Below are 19,010 nucleotides of genomic sequence, written 5' to 3' on the forward strand. Positions count from 1 at the left end.
TTGAAAGTCGGATCAAAGGATACCTTTTATGCAAATTAAGCTATGTCGATGCATAAATAAAGATAGATGTTAAGAACTACTCCCAATAGTGCGGTTAACTCAGTCCAAGACCAAAGTCTGGTTCATCATTAAATCCCAAATATCACAATGTACTTTTATATTAAATGAATGCTGCACACTTCATACTATCCCCTATAATAAGCAACTTCGGCTTATTTGGTTTCTATGCAGTCAAAGATATTTTCCAACGATAAAAACTCGAGGGCAGGTGACAGAAAAAATTTAAACCAATCAGCGATCTCTACGAACAGATCAATTACTGTAAACTAACAAAACATGGATTTTGCACTGTCTATCAAATCCGTGAAATTTACATATCAATAGAATCATGTTGTGAAATTGTTACTTAGGAAGATAATTATCATTATTTAATTTCATTTTTAAGGGCGACCTTATGAGCGTTTATTCCCGGATATAATTGAGTATAGCCGATCAAGCAGCTCGGTACGCTCGTTATGTAATACCGGAACCGGAAGTGGAGTTTTACAGTCTTGTTTACAGCGCTTCTTCATTCAAATTATGTACTATTTGTTCATAAATATATCAACTGTTTGTTTCTCTACGATGTTTCTTTGAAGTTGTACCTTCTCGTTCTCGCATTGTTCGTGGTAATCCTAATTAGGAGGTGCTGTGAAATATAGATCCGGAAACGCCGCCAGATTCTTTATTAGATATACATTTAATAACATTATTTAATAATCATATTAGCGCCTTATGGTTCTTTTATGCTTCCGTATATATACATATTTACGGGATGACCCCTGCGCGTGGCCCCTAACTATCGACCAATCCATAGGCGACTTTCGTTTTTAAGTTTTGCGACTTTCATTTTCTTTACTTCCGGTAATAGCTGAAGGTCGAGTGATGTCATTTTCTGTGATGTCAAAAACATACATATGCCTGGAGAGATTGCATAAAATTGTGAGGCTATCCCAAGGATAAGATTAAAGTACCTTCATAATTACAGTTGATATTGACTGGCACTTACAAATTTTCTCCAATATTTTCGGGTGTTTTCGTTTGTTTACGCAATATTCACATTCTAAGAATGAGCAGCGCCATGAGAAAACAAACATAGTAGCTTTGCGACCATCATGGATCCAAAATAGCCTGCGCATCCGCGCAGTCTGGTCAGGATCAATGCTGTTCGCTTTCAAAACATTTTGCAATTAGAAAAAAACGTAAGCGAACAGCATGGGTCATGATCAGAGTGCGCGGATGCAAAGCTACTATGCTGGTTTTCTCACGGTGTGGCTAAAATATATCTTTTTTTTCTAATAAAATCTACTAAGTAAGCCGATGACACAGTGGTGAAGTAGAAAGTTTTTCTGACTTTCACACACGTTACTACAGGTTCAAAGTAACTTCAGACCATTTTTTGAAAATTCTATAAAATGTAATTTCGTCGACATTACTTTTATTCTTACATTATTTCATATAACATATTTCACGAATTTGAAATGTTTTCTCTTGTAGAATTTATTTTCTTATTTTCTGGAAACGCTGGTAACAAGAGATTTGTCAGTTTTCAAAGACTTATCGGGTTAGGCAATGAAAAATGAAAGCATTTGTTGTTGTTTTTTTTTGCTGTCGAACTCAACTGCTGTCAAATACTGACAACTGAACACACACTATATCATAAAAATGGAATAAAAATAACAGTAGTTATAATAAGACAAACATTCATTGGACCATGATAGTTTAAGAAACGTCACGCTAAAAATAAAATGGCAAAATGAGTGTATCTTGTTGCAAAGTACTTTTCTAGCAAGTAGTGCCATCTGCGTGATTAAGGTAATAGACACGTGATGACATTCGGCAATCGTCGCTCGATTCCGTATTCTCCGGATGCTATTTCGGCATCATTCGGCTGCTTACGTAGTTTATACGAGAAACCATCAGACAAAGAAGTATAAAATACACAGAATGGCAACTGGCTGTAATCTCGCGTGAGCTCGTGTCATAGCGTGATTCGGCGTTATCTTACTAAAAACAAACATCAGTAGTATTGGCGTCTCTTTGGCCCCAGCTGTGCGCATGCTCGAGAATGCGGGGGGAATTTTGAATTCTAGTTTTAGAATGACATCACCTTTCTATGTTAGGAATGACCTCACTCTGCTATCTATATTTCCCAGAAGTATATAGAGCCGGCTTATATACCTATCGAGAGCGTGTTCGCGCACATTGAGGATCAGTCCTACACGGGGAGATAACACAAAAACAAAAGCTATACGCATGCGTAAACAAAGAATCCTTGTATAAAAACCATTTAAAAGAAAATGTATAACAATGAGATAATTACGCACTTTTGACTAATCATTAAAATAAAAACTATATGAGAATAACTATTTATAAAATGAAATTATAAGACAAAATATTACCCACTCAACAGATGTAAACTCGTCGATATCCCACGCTAAAATGAACCAAAGCTTATACGCCACTCTTTATCCGTTTAGAATACAGATTAATACCGTCGTTTCTAAACATAAAATAGCCAATCAGAAGGCAGGAAAAACGAACCAATGAAACATCTCCAATAAAGTCGTTTTGACCAATGAAAACGTCGAAATTTTAACCATAACCACTTTGTAACAACGAATATACTTGTTAAGTGTTATCAATAAAATAATGTCTAACTGGAAGCAGTATTTGTCTTCTTTGTATTTTGACCCAAATTGTCCCGTTAGTTTTGCTGGAGTTGAAAAAGTGTACCAATATATCAAGTCTCAGGGTAGATATAAAATCGGGAGGCCCAGAATAAGGAAATGGCTTCAAAGTCGACAGTCTTATTCCTTGACTAGAGGGGCCAGACGTCGATTTCCTCGATCTCGCGTGATTGTCCGAGGCATTGACAGCTAATGGGATATTGATCTGATGGACATGGTTGACTTAGCCGAGCAAAATGAAGGCTACAAATACGTGTTGGTGGCCATAGACATTTTCTCCCGTTTCGCTTTTGTAAACCCATCAAAAGTAAAAAAGGTACGGAAATAGTGAACGCGTTAGAGCGAATACTATCAGGACCGAGAAAACCTAATACGGTGAGAACCGACAGGGGTATGGAATTTAGAAGCAAGGAGGTCAATAAGTATCTTCAGCATGAAGGAATTCATCATTTCTACGCCCTAAACACTGAGACAAAGGCTAACTATTCGGTAATACTAATCAAGAATCTGAAAAGAAGACTGTTCAGGTACATGTTAAAAAAAAGAACACAACGATACATTAATATCCTGGAGAAAATACTACGAGGATATAACCGCACAATTCATAGGAGTCTAGGAAAGAGACCCATAGACATAACGACAGAGAACGAAGGAGAGAGTAGACTTCAGCAATATTTACTTAGAACCAAAGGGGGTAAAACGAAACTAATCAAGAGAAAAAGCTACAAATTCAAAATATGTCAAACGGTACGCGCATCTCACGTGAAAAGTGTGTTCGATAGGGAATACTCGCAAAAGTGGACGGGTGAAATCTTTAAGATTAAAACGCGTTTCAAAAGAGAAGGCGTACCTTTGTACACTATAGCTGATTGGGATAATAACGACCAGGTAGACGGGACATTTTATGAACAGGAATTACAAGCCGTCAACGTGGACGAGACGACAGAGTACCATGTTGAAAAAATACTAAAGAAAAGAGTTCGAAACAAACAAAGACAAGTCCTTGTAAGGTGGTTACACTGGCCAGCGAAATACGATAGTTGGATACCCGAACAAGACGTGACGCAGTACTCCTAGACCACGTGACCTGACATGTATTCATATGACAGATAAGAGTTTATTTATCTTCATTTATAGCCGGGCGATTGAAGAGTCAACACTATGATTATCACAAACGTTGTGTTCAGTGCCCATTTGGACTGCGCTATTGACTTGAGGCGTTTGTGTTATCGTATATCAAACGCTCGTTACGATCCTAGAACATTTCCAGGACTGATCTGGCAACACAAGACCATAGGAGGAAATTGCTTAGCCTTCTCCAACGGAGTTATCAACTGTAATGGGAAAGCGACCAGTATTCAGGAGCGACGTCAAAGACTACGACGTTATGCCAGACGTATACAGCGATTAGGGTACACGGTGTGTCTGAAAGATATCAAATGCTTAACAGTGTCAGCCAGTCACACCTTAAGTACCGCCTTAGACTTAAATCAGCTGGCAAAAGAAAGACAGATCGTGTATGAACCTGAACTATTTTCAGCGGTGAATGTAAAATATGATGGAGACAATTTTTGTTGTTTTCACAGCGGTAAAGTGGTCATAACTGGAATCAAAGATCACGCTCAACTAGATGAAGCGGTCTACCCAGTCTTAATTGAACTGGAATTCTACACGCGTAAGAAGGAGTGAAAGTAAAGAAACCAATAAACAAACATGAATCAGTCTCAAGTGTACCTTAAACTCAACTATCTTCTCCAACTGAAAGATGCTACTGTAGCAGTTAGAAGAAACATGATCATAAATATGACGTCGAGTCAAATGCAGGCTATAGCTCAAGTGGCCAAAAGAGTGATCAATGGAACGATTAATCCAGCAAGAAGATATGCACAGCTACTTGAAAGGAAAAGACTTTTGCTACGGTCTCTGGCTTCTGGAAACGTATCATTAACTAGAAAGAAAACATTGTTAAGACGCCATCACTCACTTATACCCGTATTGTTGAGAGCTCCCCATCTGTTTGACACTATTCTGGACGAAATCAGGGCGAACAGAGAAGCGTAAGAAGCCAAATATCAAACGAATACGAATGAAACCATGACCGACTTTAACCTTTATCTTAGCAGTAACGATTCGCAAATCATACGTAAGAACAACAATCCCTCAGATTTTTACATTCAGTTTCCCAAGTCATACGCTTTAGAGGATCGTTGGACCTGCGCTGTGACTGAAATTACTCTTACCTGCGATTTTACGCCGAGAAGTAAAAGACTGTATTTGTGCTGCGATATTGTACAAGAGTCTTACGTTAGAGACACTTTGTTGCCCGTTCTAAGGAACATAGAAATAGAAACCAGATACAAGAAACTTAAAGTTATAGAATATAGTCGTCCGGTGTATCAGCCTGTGACTGTGAATTACTTTAATTCGGTGAGATTGTATTTGAAAGACCAAGACTTACAACCTGTGGAATTTAAAGCAAACGATCTTCACTGCGTTTTGCACTTTAAAAAGGTATGGGCTCCATAGAAGTGTACGATTATAAACAAGAAAAATGGGTACCGGATAAACCGGACCCGGAAAATGGATACAACATTTCAAAGACCCGAGGGACGGATACGTACGACCTGATCATATGGGCCGTTACATCGTGGGTAGCAGTGCTCATCTTAGGAAAATGGCCGAAATGAAAAAACAGCCAACAGTGCAGCTGGTATCTCCCGTAGCACAAGCGACCGAAATCGCAAAGTCAGAAGTAAAACGCAAGAAGGAAGAAGAGGGTGAAAGTCGTAAGAAGGGCAGTGGAAACACGAAAAAAACGTAAGAATACGTCACCAAGAGCGTATACTAAACCAAAGAGACCAAGGTTTATCAATCCTGACTTTCAGCTATAAAGAAACATGGAAGATTTTCATAAAGAAGAGTTGTCTTTGTTCACTACACCCCCAGCAACCACGGCAGTACAATCGAGAGAGTGGATCACTTATCGTCCAGTAAATCAAGTCACCACATTATCGGCACTCGAATTTAACATACCCGGTCAGTCTTTGGCGTATTTGGATCTGAAAAGAAGCGTGTTGAACCTTAAACTGCAAATTGTGAAAGGCGATGGCGCCCCTGTTAGCGCCGACGAAATAGTTGGTCCAATCAATCTACCATTTCACACCGTTTTCAGTCAGGTTGATGTATCTTTACAGCAGACCCCTTTGTCGCATACAGGAATCAATTATCCCTACAAAGCTTACATAGACACGATTTTAAAGTCAAACCGAGACATACAGGGAAATCTGTTAACGAGTCAACTTTATTATAAAGATACCGGAAACGCTGGCACCAATGACGGTAAAACAGGAAATAATAACGGGTTGTTTTACAGATGTGCGATATTTAAAGGCAGTAAAATTGTGGAAATGGAAGGACCATTACATATCGATTTGTTTCAACAACCCAAGTTACTCATCAATGGAGTCGCTGTAGGCATTAAACTACATCTTAACCGCGACGCATTCACATTAAACACTGACAGCCCGTCTCCTGACTATCGCGTAAAAATAGCGGACGCTCATTTCAAACTCTGTATTCAGCGGATGAAAAGTGACGTATTAGTAGCGCACGACAATCTCATTCAAGGCATGTCAGCCATTTACCCTTACTTACGCACAGAGATCAAGACGACGTCCATTGCTTCGGGTCAATTTAGTTACAGCGCTGACGATATATTTCAAGGACTGGTTCCATGTAAACTGATAGTAGACCTGGTTCCTAGTGCGGCATTTAATGGCGATTACGCGCACAACCCATTCAACTTCAAGCATTATAACTGTAGTTCCATAGGCCTATACGTCGATGGACAATCGGTACCTTCACAACCGATGCAACCAAATTATTCGGCGGATCAATACACGGTGTGTTACAGAACTTTGACTCTGTTTAGGAACGACATTAACACTTCGGACCAAGATTATAAGAAGGGATATTGTCTGTACGTTATTGATGTAGATCCTTACTACTCGTTTAGCACTAAAAGGAAGGGACATTGTCGACTAGAAATCAAATTTGCTGAGGCATTACCAGAGAGTGTGACACTGATTATGTACGCCACCTTCCCAGAAGTACTCAATATCAACAGTGCCAGGGGAGTCTATTTCAAATGAATAATTTTGAACTTGAACGTTTACTTAAAAGATATCCAGTAACTGTATGCGCCTCTGATCAAATTAAAGTTCAAAAAGGACAGTTTGTTATTTCTAACACGGATACCAGTGATGGAACTGGGAAGCATTGGGTGACCTTTTACTTTCCGATACAAGGACCTTACGAATTCTTTGATTCGCTAGGAAAAATGCCAAACGACTACGATGCCGGCTTTGAAACCGTATTAACGAACGAGTACTGGATTATTAGTGATCCTATTCAAGACTCTAAATCGGATACCTGTGGACTTTATTGCGTGTATTACGTCATGACCAGATGTACAGGAATGACTTTAAAAGACATTGTCAGACCTTTTAATGCGTATAATAGAAAATGGAATGATATCTCTATTGACAGAATTGTAAACAAAAACAAACTATAGAAACTATTTATATTTATTTATTTTGTATGTATATAACAATAAAATAGAAATCAAAAGAAAATATTGTCTTTGTTTTAAAACGAGATTCAGTCTATATTTGCTTTATGAGTCATTTTAGTTTTTTTCTCTTTCTTGATCGCGCGTTCCCCCGGTGGAGTTAATGAGGCTCTGGCCACTTTAGGACGTATGGGTTCATCATCTTTTGTTTCTCTAGATCCCGTATACTTGAACTGCTGCATACGCTGATATTTTTCGTAGGGAACCAAAATAAACTTTTCCATTATAGCAAAACGGGTTCTAGATACACAAACGCAATTTTCAGTAAGGTGTAGATCACTCGTGGCCTATGTTGGATGGCTTCTCTCTTTTGATTGAATCCAATTTTTCTGTTTCCCAGTAGATGAATAAAACGTCTCTGGCGCTTAAGCCTATTTTTTCAGAAGGTGTAAGGCGTACTTTAAACCTGAGAATATTGTAGGCAATCTGGGCGAGAGCTGTCAGTTGATGTCTAGTAATTGTATTCAACAATGCTTTCCTTTGCGCGGCTGTAGTGCTTTTAAGAAGATTTAAGAAATGACGTTGCTGTTTGATTAGTTCAACCATGGTTAATCTTACGCTGCTTTGGTCTTCCTTCTTACGTTAATCTGTAGACTATAGGGTCCTCCCCGGAAAAATATGGGTTCTTAAACGGTATTTATCATTGGCGTGAGGGCTCATATCCACCAAATAATAACCGTGTTTCGTGCTTAAGCTTTCATGAATCCTTTTGTTTTACCAGGGTAGAGTTGTCGTCCCAATATTCCTACTTGCGATACATCTCTCAAATTTTTCATGAGTACCATATACCACGTATTCAAGGCAATATTCCTGGCGTGTTTACCTCCCGGATACAAGTTTTGTGTAATTAGTATGACAGATACCCTCCTATGGTGACAGCCCTGCGTAAATAGCAACTCCATGTCTTTGTTTCGCATTACTTCGTGCATGAGATCATCGATAATAATCAGCTTGTGCCTCTTGTCACGGGTAAAGTCGTCCACTTCTTCACCCGTTGGCAGTCCTTGTTTACTTTAAAAGTTTGGAATAGACCTTTCCATGTTGTCAAATAAGTCTTGATGTATACCGTAACAGTATAATATGTGCGAAGGCGGTTCTCTCGAATACATGTCCTTCACATTTTTCAAAAACCTGTACACCCATTGCGTTTTACCGCTTCCGGTTTGACCACTAATACACATACTGGAGCAAGGTTCAAAAGGTAATGATGTTTTCATTATTTTTTGAGCTTTGGACTTGGTAAGGCGTATCCGATACAACTACTGAGTAGACTGATCCACAATTTGCTAGCACCGTTTTGAAGAGATAGGTTAATGATGAAGGTAATGATGATTACATAAACCTAAGCTTATCATTTGACAAAAATACACGATCTCAGCTTGAGGTACCCGAGTGCCTAATAAATGCCAACGGTCACTAAGGGACTTGTTTTCTTCTTCATTAGAATGTGGATAACGTATAAACGTTTCCCTTTCTGGGATGTGAGTACCTGCGGGATTCATATTCTTACGTTGATTAAGGCGAGAATGGGAGTTCTTACCATGAAATGACATCATCAAAACGCATCATATTCTTACATATTTTTATTCATGACATAAGACAATAACAAAGTTATACAATTCTTTGAATCAAAAATTGAAACAGTGTAGACAAAACTTAAAATTTAGATCAAAGAAACAGTAACACTGATGGTAAAATCTATAACAGACCATATGGAAAATTACACATTAATGTACAAAACAATGGAATCACCTTTGACAAATATCTAAACGCCCGTAACATTTTTTAAAACGGCTGTTACACTTTTTGAAACAGCATTGACAAAAACGTGAACGGACCCTATGGAAAATTACATGTTAAAGTGCAAAAGCCGAAACGTAGATAACAGAAACTAAAATACAGATGTCAAAAACTACAACACAGAAATTTAATTTTAAATCGTAATAACATCAATCTAAGTTAATACCCGTACGGTTGAGTGTCAAAATCTGCAATTTTTCTACGTTTTGTATACACCTCTTGATATTTTTTGTTTTCTTCACGATTGACTATTTTCCTTTTTCTCTTATCTCTACAAATTTTACGCGGATCTGTTACTGTAATGCTCGAACAACCTTTTTGGATCGACAACAATGTCTTTCACACTTTCAAAATTGATCAACTGACTGTTTTTATAATTTAAAGTAAAACCCCTAACCTTACACGTCTCGTTGTTTTTACTAGTTTTGAAAGCGTACTTTTTAGGGCCACCAGACACAAACTCTACAATGTACTCCCCACCGTCCAGCTCATCCGTAAGTTCTCCCAAGTAATCACCTAATGGAGGATCATACTGTCCCGGTCGACTTACATATATCACACTGTCCGTATCATAATACAGTACCCTCCTATCGAGCTTTTCGAACACGCTCTAGATAGGTATATAAGTCGGCTCTATATACTTCAGGGAGATATAGATAAAGAGGCACTAATACACTTATTTTCAATAATTCTTATCTAAAGGACAAATATTAAACTTTCCCTGCGGTTTTATCTCAGTATTGGAAAACAAAGTCGATCCGGGCTATCGCTTGTCAAAATTCTGCTTCCTGATTGGCTGTTGGTAGTGAAGTGTTATATACTGGAGTTGTACAGGTAAATTTCATTAGATTAAAGGATCTCAGGTAGAGCGCACATCACGGTTTATGCTGTATGAACGATTAAATTAGGTATTTCTATTTGATTTTCGTATCAGGTTTATTAAAGACATTTTGCTATAATCATTTCTATAATTATGTATAAAGCGTTAACGCGCTGTTTAAAATCAATATATATGTACACTATAGCGTGGAGTAGACGCAAAGCGATACATGTCTTAACCTGCCAGGTGTATTGGAAAAACGTTACCGCTTGTCAAAATACTGCATTCTGATTGGCTGTTGGTAGTGAAACGATATTTCTATTCAACCATCTAAAGATTTGATTCATTAGGCGAATTTATCCGGACTGGTAAGTTGTATGAATAATTTAGTTAATTATTTCTATTGTATTTCGTATCGGGTTTATTAAAGAAATTGTAATAATTATATTAATGAGCTCATAAATCGCGCTATGTAAAATCATCATATTTGTACGTTATAGTACAGGTTTAAGCCTGTCAAAATAGTTTATTCTCTGATCAGTATTCAGACTTACCGTTGTCATTTGCAGAAGAGAACGCGTGACTGAAATCCTGTATCCCCACGTAGCCGCAAAATTCATCAACTCATTTGCGTTGGTAAACGTTTTTCGCCATAATCTCTAACGTTGCTGCTATATTTTCCATGTTGTCGGTATGAATTCTAAAGTTAGAATGATTTAACTAACGTATTCGCGTTCTTATATACACGCCAAAAAAAAAAAGATTCTAGTTTTCTCTGGTTTAAACCGGTAAAAACAAAAGATAGGCACTAATACACTTATTTTCAATGTTTATTATTAAAAGGGAAATCACTCGTGCTTTATCGTTTTGGTAAATTACACCCATTGCCTCCCTTTACGCGTTTACATTGTAATACTGACAGGCCTTTTTACATTATACACATTTCGTTAGAATAGGCTATGTTGTCACAGTGAAAAATGTTTGTAGAAAAAATGTTGCGTTTTTGCTATAGCAATGCGGTAATATTTAAAAAAAAAAAACGGTTTCAATTGTGTTATGGACCAATGACTCTACTGAATCGACTGTTCCATAAAAAACCGAAAACGGCTTTGAACTTAAAACAGTTTTTGCCTTTAAAAGAAGTTTTCTGATATAATGAGGGTAGTGTAAAGCAGCCTTATATTTTTTCAGTTGGTCGCTTAAATTTTTAGGGATACCGAAACCTTCGCGTTTTGCCATTTTGTAATATATATAAACGCGTTCTATGAAAACGAATCTTAAATACATCGTTGTCAAAACATGTCAAAAAACCTGGCATTACACAAAGTATCCGAAACCACGAATAACCGTTTGTTATGTAAATATTGAATCTGAAAATGGAATATATCTTGTCAGATACACGTGTTATTCAAACACTGCAACTAGCCTTAAGATATATTTCTGACAAAATGTCACTTGTCCGTAAAAATGTGTTACATATATTTACTACACTAAGTTCATATTTAGGCTTTGATACTTCTGTTTACCATACGTTGTATTTGTTAATTTGTGTCATACATACGTTTATATAACTAATATTTCTGATTAAATAAAGCATATCTAAGTGATTTACCTGCTATATCTGGTGTTTGTTATTACCTCTCTGTGTATAACTAACTCATACCCAACCTTTTACTTCTTAGGCGTCTTATCAAACTATCCGCAGCGGTGTGCGAGAACAGACGCCACAGAGACTTTCTGATATCAGACAGACCTGTCATTTACATTGAAATATAGGATTAGATTTTGTTTTGACCATTCTTATTTCCTGCTTCGATATTTAAATTTATCACTGTTCCTATTATAATATTCATTTTCTAATCTTTTCACTTGTGTATTTCTTCTTACTTCCAATTTCATTTGATATCAACAATGGTATTTCCCTATGTATATAAAATGTGAGCAAACCACGTCTTTTCGCTAACTGTAAAGGACATTTAACACTGTTTCTCTTCTGAAACAAATTTTATCACTGTTATGACGTAAAAGGATAACAAACAAAGAGAATGAAAATACAAAAATATCATTTATATAAGTAATTCAATAGTATTTTGCTTCATTTGCATTTAAAAATGACTAAAATGCATTTTAGCCGCTCTGTCTAAAATGTCCGAGTTATGTTCGGTTAGCTGATAAGAGTCTCTGTCTTGCTTTAGAGTCAAAGATGTTAAAATTATTATAACTGGAATACAATTATTTAGCTTAATTGTTTTAACTGATTGTTTATTAATAAGAATACAGGTTTAAAATATTGCCTTTATCGCATTTCGCGTTACATATCGTTTATTTAAAATTATAAATGTACAAATAAGTACGGTGTCAATGTCACAAACACATGTCATTATTACGGTCAAAATGTAAATTGTCACTATCAGATGTCACTGAAATATTCGGTCTTAGAATGTAACAGGTTGTTATATGTCAAAACGCAGTTTATAGTTTTGCGAATTTAACATTTGCCCTACACTGTACCTGACAGAACTGATTAATAGCGAAGTGTCGCATATATAGCTGCATGCAGCGTGCGCTATCCATACTCAGATCTGAAACCAGATGTTTCTCTTGATGAAAGAAGACTTTAGTTTGACATGTACAAGTCAGGCGGTTATACTTACCTTTTCTATTAATAACTTATAAGGTCATTATAAAGTTTACTAATGTTGGTTTGTATTTATTACATTGTGAAGTCATTCTTAACATAGAAAGGTGATGTCATTCTAAAACTAGAATTCAAAATTCCCGCCGCATTCTCGAGCATGCGCACAGCTGGGGCCAAAGAGACGCCAATACTACTAACATCAACGAGCATGGAGTTACAATGTGTACCTTTAAAACTACATTTAAAATTCACGTTAGCTTCTAAAACAAAATTAGTTTAATGTGAAATGGTACACGTTTTTTTGCCATCGAAAGAAGCGTGGTCTTACGGTGATAATTATTTTACGATGAATAATTGCTTTCGCATACAAAAAATGGCGCGTGGAGAAAGCGCAACTTCCGGTAAACGATATCTCGTTTTTTTGTCACGGGAGGTTGGCGAGATTAAATTTTGCTCTATATGCCTTTCAAGTTGCCAATCTATTTATTTTTATAGCTCTTTGTATCAGCATAATGCCGAAATCTCTTACGGAAAATACGTTACTTTACGGAAATTACCGAATATCAGTGCGGATCTATTGAATTTGCCAGCAACTTTACATTTGTCACGTACAAGAAGAGGCCCTACCTTTGACATTGGATACCGTTCAGCAAGTTTGTATTGCCAGTTGGATTTCTGGAACAATTAAACAAAATGTGGAAAATCACGTGACCTGGAGAGTTCATCAAAGAACACATTTCTTTCTTCAATCTAAAACTGTTCAGTTCATTCTAATTATTTATATACAGAAAAATCAGTACTAAAACGTAATATGCTTTGTGCTTTCTTTTGTCATTAATTCCTCTTGTTTGTTTTTCATGAAAGTCGGAAGTGGTTTGTCTGTTGTACAGGAATAAGGTCAGTAATTCGGTCTAAAATGTGCTTCCTTGGTGTAGTCGAAAGAAGTCCATAATAAACAGATCCTGAATTTTCCATTTTTGCGAAAATTCGTGTAGAACGACTATTCGAAATATTGTCCAAGAAGCAGGAAAATATTACCCAAAATGTCAAATATCAAAAGAGTTAAAAGTTCAAAGGGGGACATAATTTGACCAAAATGCATATCAGAGTTATGAGACTTACTGCTATCAACTAGTTTTATAACCCTGAAGACACAGTGTGGAGTTTCAATTCAATATCTGCATTAGTTTTGGAGATAGTAACTTGCATGTAAAACTTTAACCAGAATTTTTCTAAGTCCAAAAGGGGGCATAATTTGCTTAAAATACATGTCCGAGTTATGGGACTTGACACAGTCAGGTTGGTAATTGACCTAGAAAAAAGAATAAATAAGTTTCAGATCTATATGCCTTTTAGTAATAGCTGTATGTACTTGCACGCAAAACTTTAACCAGAATTTTCTAAGTCCAAAAGGGGGCATAATTTGGCCAAAATGAAGATCAGAGTTATGGGACTAGCTGCTATCAACTAGTTTTATAACCACAAAGACACTTTTTCAAGTTCAATTCAATATCTGCATTAGTTTTGGAGATAGTAACTTGCATGTTAAACTTTAACGCAAAACTTTAACCAGAATTTTCTAAGTCCAAAAGGGGGCATAATTTGACCAAAATGAATGTCAGAGTTATGGGACTTGCTGATATCAACTAGTTTTATAACCCCGATAACACATGTGAAGTTTCAATTCAATATCTGCATTGGTTTTGGAGATAGTAACTTGCATGTAAAAAACTTTAACCAGAATTTTCTAAGTCCAAAAGGGGGCATAATTTGCTCAAAATACATGTCAGAGTTATGGAACTTGACCCATTGAGGTTGGTAATTGACCTAGAAAAGAATAAATAAGTTTCAAAGCTATATGCCTTTAAATGATAGCTGTATGTACTTGCATGCAAAAACTTAACCAAGGTGTGATGCCGACGCCGACGCCGACGCCAGGTTGAGTAGAATAACTAGACTATTCTTCGAATAGTCGAGCTAAAAAACATGCCAAAATCATCAATTTTGCACCTTTTGAACAGCGTGCAGTGATCCCGCTGCAAGAACAATGCCAAATTATTGACTTTCTCAATTTACATGTAAGTCATTACTGAACTTCAGGTTATAAACGGAATGGGGTCCAATCCAACTAGTTTTTTCACAAAATAGCGGAAATATTCTGAGTACCAATCAACAGGCAAAGATGCCTTCCGTGATTTGATTTTTCCGCGAAAATGTGTCTTATTAATTCATACAAAGCTAGCAGCAGTTAGTTTTACAATTGACATCAGAATTTTACATATAACGGCTGTATAAATTTTCTAAAGAATAATTTAACAATCATTACCTCTCACCATATTTTACAAACATCCGAAATCACGAAGTTCTAATTATTACAAATATTGGCTCGGGGCGCCACGCGCGTGGGTGAACGTTGGCGCGAAATGGTTGCATGCATGAGTCTGAACTTTGAAATCACTTGATACAACTATGTTATTGGTTTGTTTGGTTCGGGGTTAACGCCGTTTTTCAACAGTATTACAGTCATGTAACGGCTGACAGTTATTTTAAATAGTGTTCCTGGATTCTGTACCAGTACAAATCTGTTCTCCGCAAGTAACTGCAAACTTCCTCACATGAATCAGAGGTTGAAGACTAATGATTTCAGACGCAATGTCGTTTATCAAATAGTCACGGAGAACATACGCCCCGCCCGAGGATCGAACTAACGGCCCGGCGATCCTAAGCGGGCGGGCTACCATATTAATCTATGAACGCGGTGAAAATTACTGATTTACTATTTAATCTTGTGTCAATTATTGATGTTTTTAAGGAAATATGATCTACTGTACTGCGGTTACGCCTAAAACCATTTTGTTCATTAACCAAATTTTCATTACACTCTAACTATAGCAAAAAAACTCTTTAGTTTAACACTGAACAGTATAATTTATACACATTGTAGGTGCCAAATTAATACAATAGGGTTTAGGCATTGGGCTTATAATCCCTTTTACCCAATCAGTTGGAACTTTGCCAGTTGTAAAACAAATGTTGAAAACATTATGTAAAAATGAGATTAAGGAACAAGCCTAAGAATCGACTGAGGTATCTGCCAGTCACGATCAACACTAGCACTCCTATTAAGTTTGATTTTCCTGCGCCGGAGCGTTCTGGAGACAGGCGAAAAGACGGACAGACAGAAAGTTAGATTAATAAAAGTCGCCTTTCTGGAACATACAATTAAAACAAATGGAACAAATGGTCGGGGTACAAAAATCTATCCTTTTGTGCAGGGCTTATCAAACAAATCCTGTATATCAATCATTCAGACTTGCTCTAATCATACTTATTAACCTTCAGGATATCAAAATGACAAAAATCTTAGCAATTCAGTACGGGTAACAGTTCATCATTATACATTTTGTAGTTGCAAACGAAGATGGATATTTAAGAAGTTCCATTTACAAAAAGTAACCCCATGATATAAGGATTTGTAAAAGAAAAAGACAGTTACTCGATCAAAAAAGGTGCTTTACTGGTAGTAGAAAGAATTCCATAATAAAGAGATCCTGATTTTTCCATTTTGTGACTTTTTGCGGAACTGGTGCTTCGATCACACTTTTCCTCACCATATTGCATTCTGCGTAAAATGCAATGGTTAATGATCATACTCCAACGTTAGCAAAGATTATTGCGAGGACACGCGTACATCGCCTCATTTGTAGGGTAGCAGACCACTATTGGCTGGTATTTGCTACGAATTAATCAATTCATTGGCCGTTCCGTGAGAAAACCTGTGTTAGTGGCATGACATCTGAACAAGTAACAAACGTCCATTTGTCCAATGTTCAAAAATGAAAACTTTAGTCTGAGTGGTTAAATCTTTCTATACCACTGTCTGAGTTTTGTTTGAGTTTGTTTAGATGCAGTAGTTCCAAAAGATAAATAAGAGCAAAAACAAGTATTTAGCGGTCGCTCGACCCCGAATATGTTCGCGACAAAAACTTCTATGTATATTTTCGACTACGTCAAGGGCCATAACACTGGTCTGACTTTGAGATCAAATTAAAACATTATAATTATACTCAAATGGAAATACTAATAACAATCATGTGAGGTTTGTTGACTCTGGGTCAATACTTTCTGAGGTATGCCCGACATTAATTCGGACTGATGGGCGGGCAAGGGGAACACTAATTGCCCCACCCATACATAACTTGAATGGGGGCACATAAAAAGAATTATCACATGTTTGACGTCGCGGGAGTGTAATAAAGCCATTAAATAAAAATGATAATACACTAGTGTAATAAAGCTTTGACGTCGACGTCGTTTATAGTATAGGAGACGTTGGTCAAATTGACTTGTCGGCAGAGCCTCGCATTTTATCATTTTATTCAACTCGTTTAATAAATTCAATATGAAAAGACACTCATGTAATATCCTCTATATATTTGATATTGATACATTCTGTATGCACAACAAATCTTTTACCGCCAGTTGCACCTTAAGTTATACTTAACAACACATCTTCTTGAAATATGTCCTAACATTTTAACCAAAAAAATATACGGCTTTCTTTTACCACGGGATACAATAAAATTCAGATTATTTCCGACTGAATATTTGCATATGCACTTGCTTATTTGTACTTTGTCACGCGATTGTACAATCTAAGTAGGTAACTTTAAAATACCACATATATTTACATGATAAGACAAGTATGAAATATAATGATTTGGAAATACAAGAATGAAAGTATGTTTCAGATTGTATTAGATTTTTTTTAAGAACAGAATGGCGAAATATATATTTGCAAACAGCATACGCCCTTTAAGTGATTAGACGTTTGCGTAACGTCAGAAAAAAGCGGGAAAATGCGCAACGTCAAACGCCGTCAATAGCGCCATTTGAGGCTTTTTCGCGACTTCGTACCTTGAAAACGAAGTCGTTAGTCAAGTATTCTTCGTTTCGTTATTTTGCTGAGAAATGCGTTGAAAGTAATTGTGTATTTTTAAAAAAAAAAATTATGGACCAGTAAATTCATGCTCCCAATTTATGCAAGAAACGTTACTTTCTTAGAGGACGGATTTGGAACAACACATGCTAAGATTCATGGCTACAACTTAATTAATCGAGAAGGGTCAGCCTCAAACTATTTTTAGTTTTTTTTGTTTTTTTTTTTTGTTTTCTTTTTAAATCTATGGACCAGTTTTTGCACACTACTATGTAATTCCGCACGAAAACAATAATTTCATAAAAAAGATTTTGGCATGATTTTTGCATAAAAAAGTATTCCTTCAGCGAATAGTGAGTGTATATATACTGAACAGCAAAAGAAACTATCCTCGGGGTATATACTTCATTTATTAACACTGTAATAATAAAATAACAATATTTCATCAAACAAATTAGAAAGCAATTCATTCAGATTTATAATTCTTCCAAATCTCATTAGAAATGATCAGGCGTTAACGTCACTGTGACAATTTAAAGGTAACACCCGTCAAACACAAAAGTCACACAATTTCACTTTCTAGAATTTAACACATAAATGTAACAGTTTTCCATGTAACACATTTCAGGTGTCTGTCTGTACACTGTTCTCTAATATGGGTATGTCCACCATTTGCTCTGATGAGTGATTGGATACGCCGACGCAAGGAATTTACGTAACGTTGTATAGTCTGTGCGGGAATGTTTGCCCATTCCTGGAGCACCGCTTGCTGCAACGCTGGAATCGTTTGCGTCTAACTCTACGTTTCAGTTCATCCCAGATATGTTCAACTGGCGACATATCAGGAGAACATGAAGGCCAATCAATTACGTTAACGTTTTGTCCTTGTAGGTACTGACGTGTTAGACGCGCAGTATGTGGTCTTGCATTGTCTTGTTGAAAGGTAAGGCCTGGCCCATTACGGTTGATGAAAGGAATCAGCGCCGGTGCTAGTACATCGTCCCTGTAACGCTGTTCCGTCAAATTGCCGTTGATGATGACAAATGACGTTTTTTGACCACCACAAATGCTGCCTCAAACCATCACGCTTCCTCCACCAAAACGGTCCGTCTCTTCAACACAAGCGTCATCAAAGTGTTTTCCTATTCTTCGGAACACTCTGGTTCTCCCATCAGCCTGACGCAACCGGATACGTGTCTCGCCGCTCAATATCACCATATTCCAGTCGACACGCCTCCACCGTTGATGATGTTGGGCCCATGCCAGACGTGTTCTTCGATGTCTCTGCGTTAACACTGGGCCACGGTACGGTCTTCTCGGACGGATACCAAACATACGAAGCCTCCTGCGTATGGTGTCTGCGCTAGCCTGCCTGCCTGGTAGTGTTGCAGCCGTGACGGTGGCTGGTTGGAATCGGTTTCTCAGTGACGTCACCCTGATGAAATTGTCGTCAG

The 19,010-nt window shown here is 37.1% G+C and overlaps 3 protein-coding genes across 3 annotated transcripts in view; all 3 read left to right on the forward strand.

Moving 5' to 3' along the window:
* LOC123540073 (uncharacterized) overlaps positions 1-19,010 on the forward strand; it is a 417,984-nt gene that overhangs the window by 245,655 nt on the left and 153,319 nt on the right. The window lies entirely within an intron of this gene.
* Positions 3,891-4,418, forward strand: LOC123566428 (uncharacterized). The gene has a single exon (XM_045360488.2). It carries the CDS (start codon positions 3,891-3,893, stop codon positions 4,416-4,418), a length of 528 nt encoding a protein of 175 aa, XP_045216423.2.
* Positions 5,627-6,880, forward strand: LOC123552760 (uncharacterized protein F54H12.2-like). Its single transcript, XM_045342500.2, has one exon. The coding sequence runs from the start codon at positions 5,627-5,629 to the stop codon at positions 6,878-6,880; it is 1,254 nt and encodes a 417-aa protein (XP_045198435.2).

The sequence above is a fragment of the Mercenaria mercenaria genome, chromosome 16 (genome assembly GCF_021730395.1).
Source record: "Mercenaria mercenaria strain notata chromosome 16, MADL_Memer_1, whole genome shotgun sequence".
NCBI classification, from domain to species: Eukaryota; Metazoa; Mollusca; class Bivalvia; order Venerida; family Veneridae; genus Mercenaria; species Mercenaria mercenaria.

Excerpts from the sequence above, each read along its gene's own strand:
- LOC123566428 (XM_045360488.2), top strand. The coding sequence starts at position 3,891 with ATGATTATCACAAACGTTGTGTTCAGTGCCCATTTGGACTGCGCTATT.
- LOC123552760 (XM_045342500.2), top strand. The coding sequence starts at position 5,627 with ATGGAAGATTTTCATAAAGAAGAGTTGTCTTTGTTCACTACACCCCCA.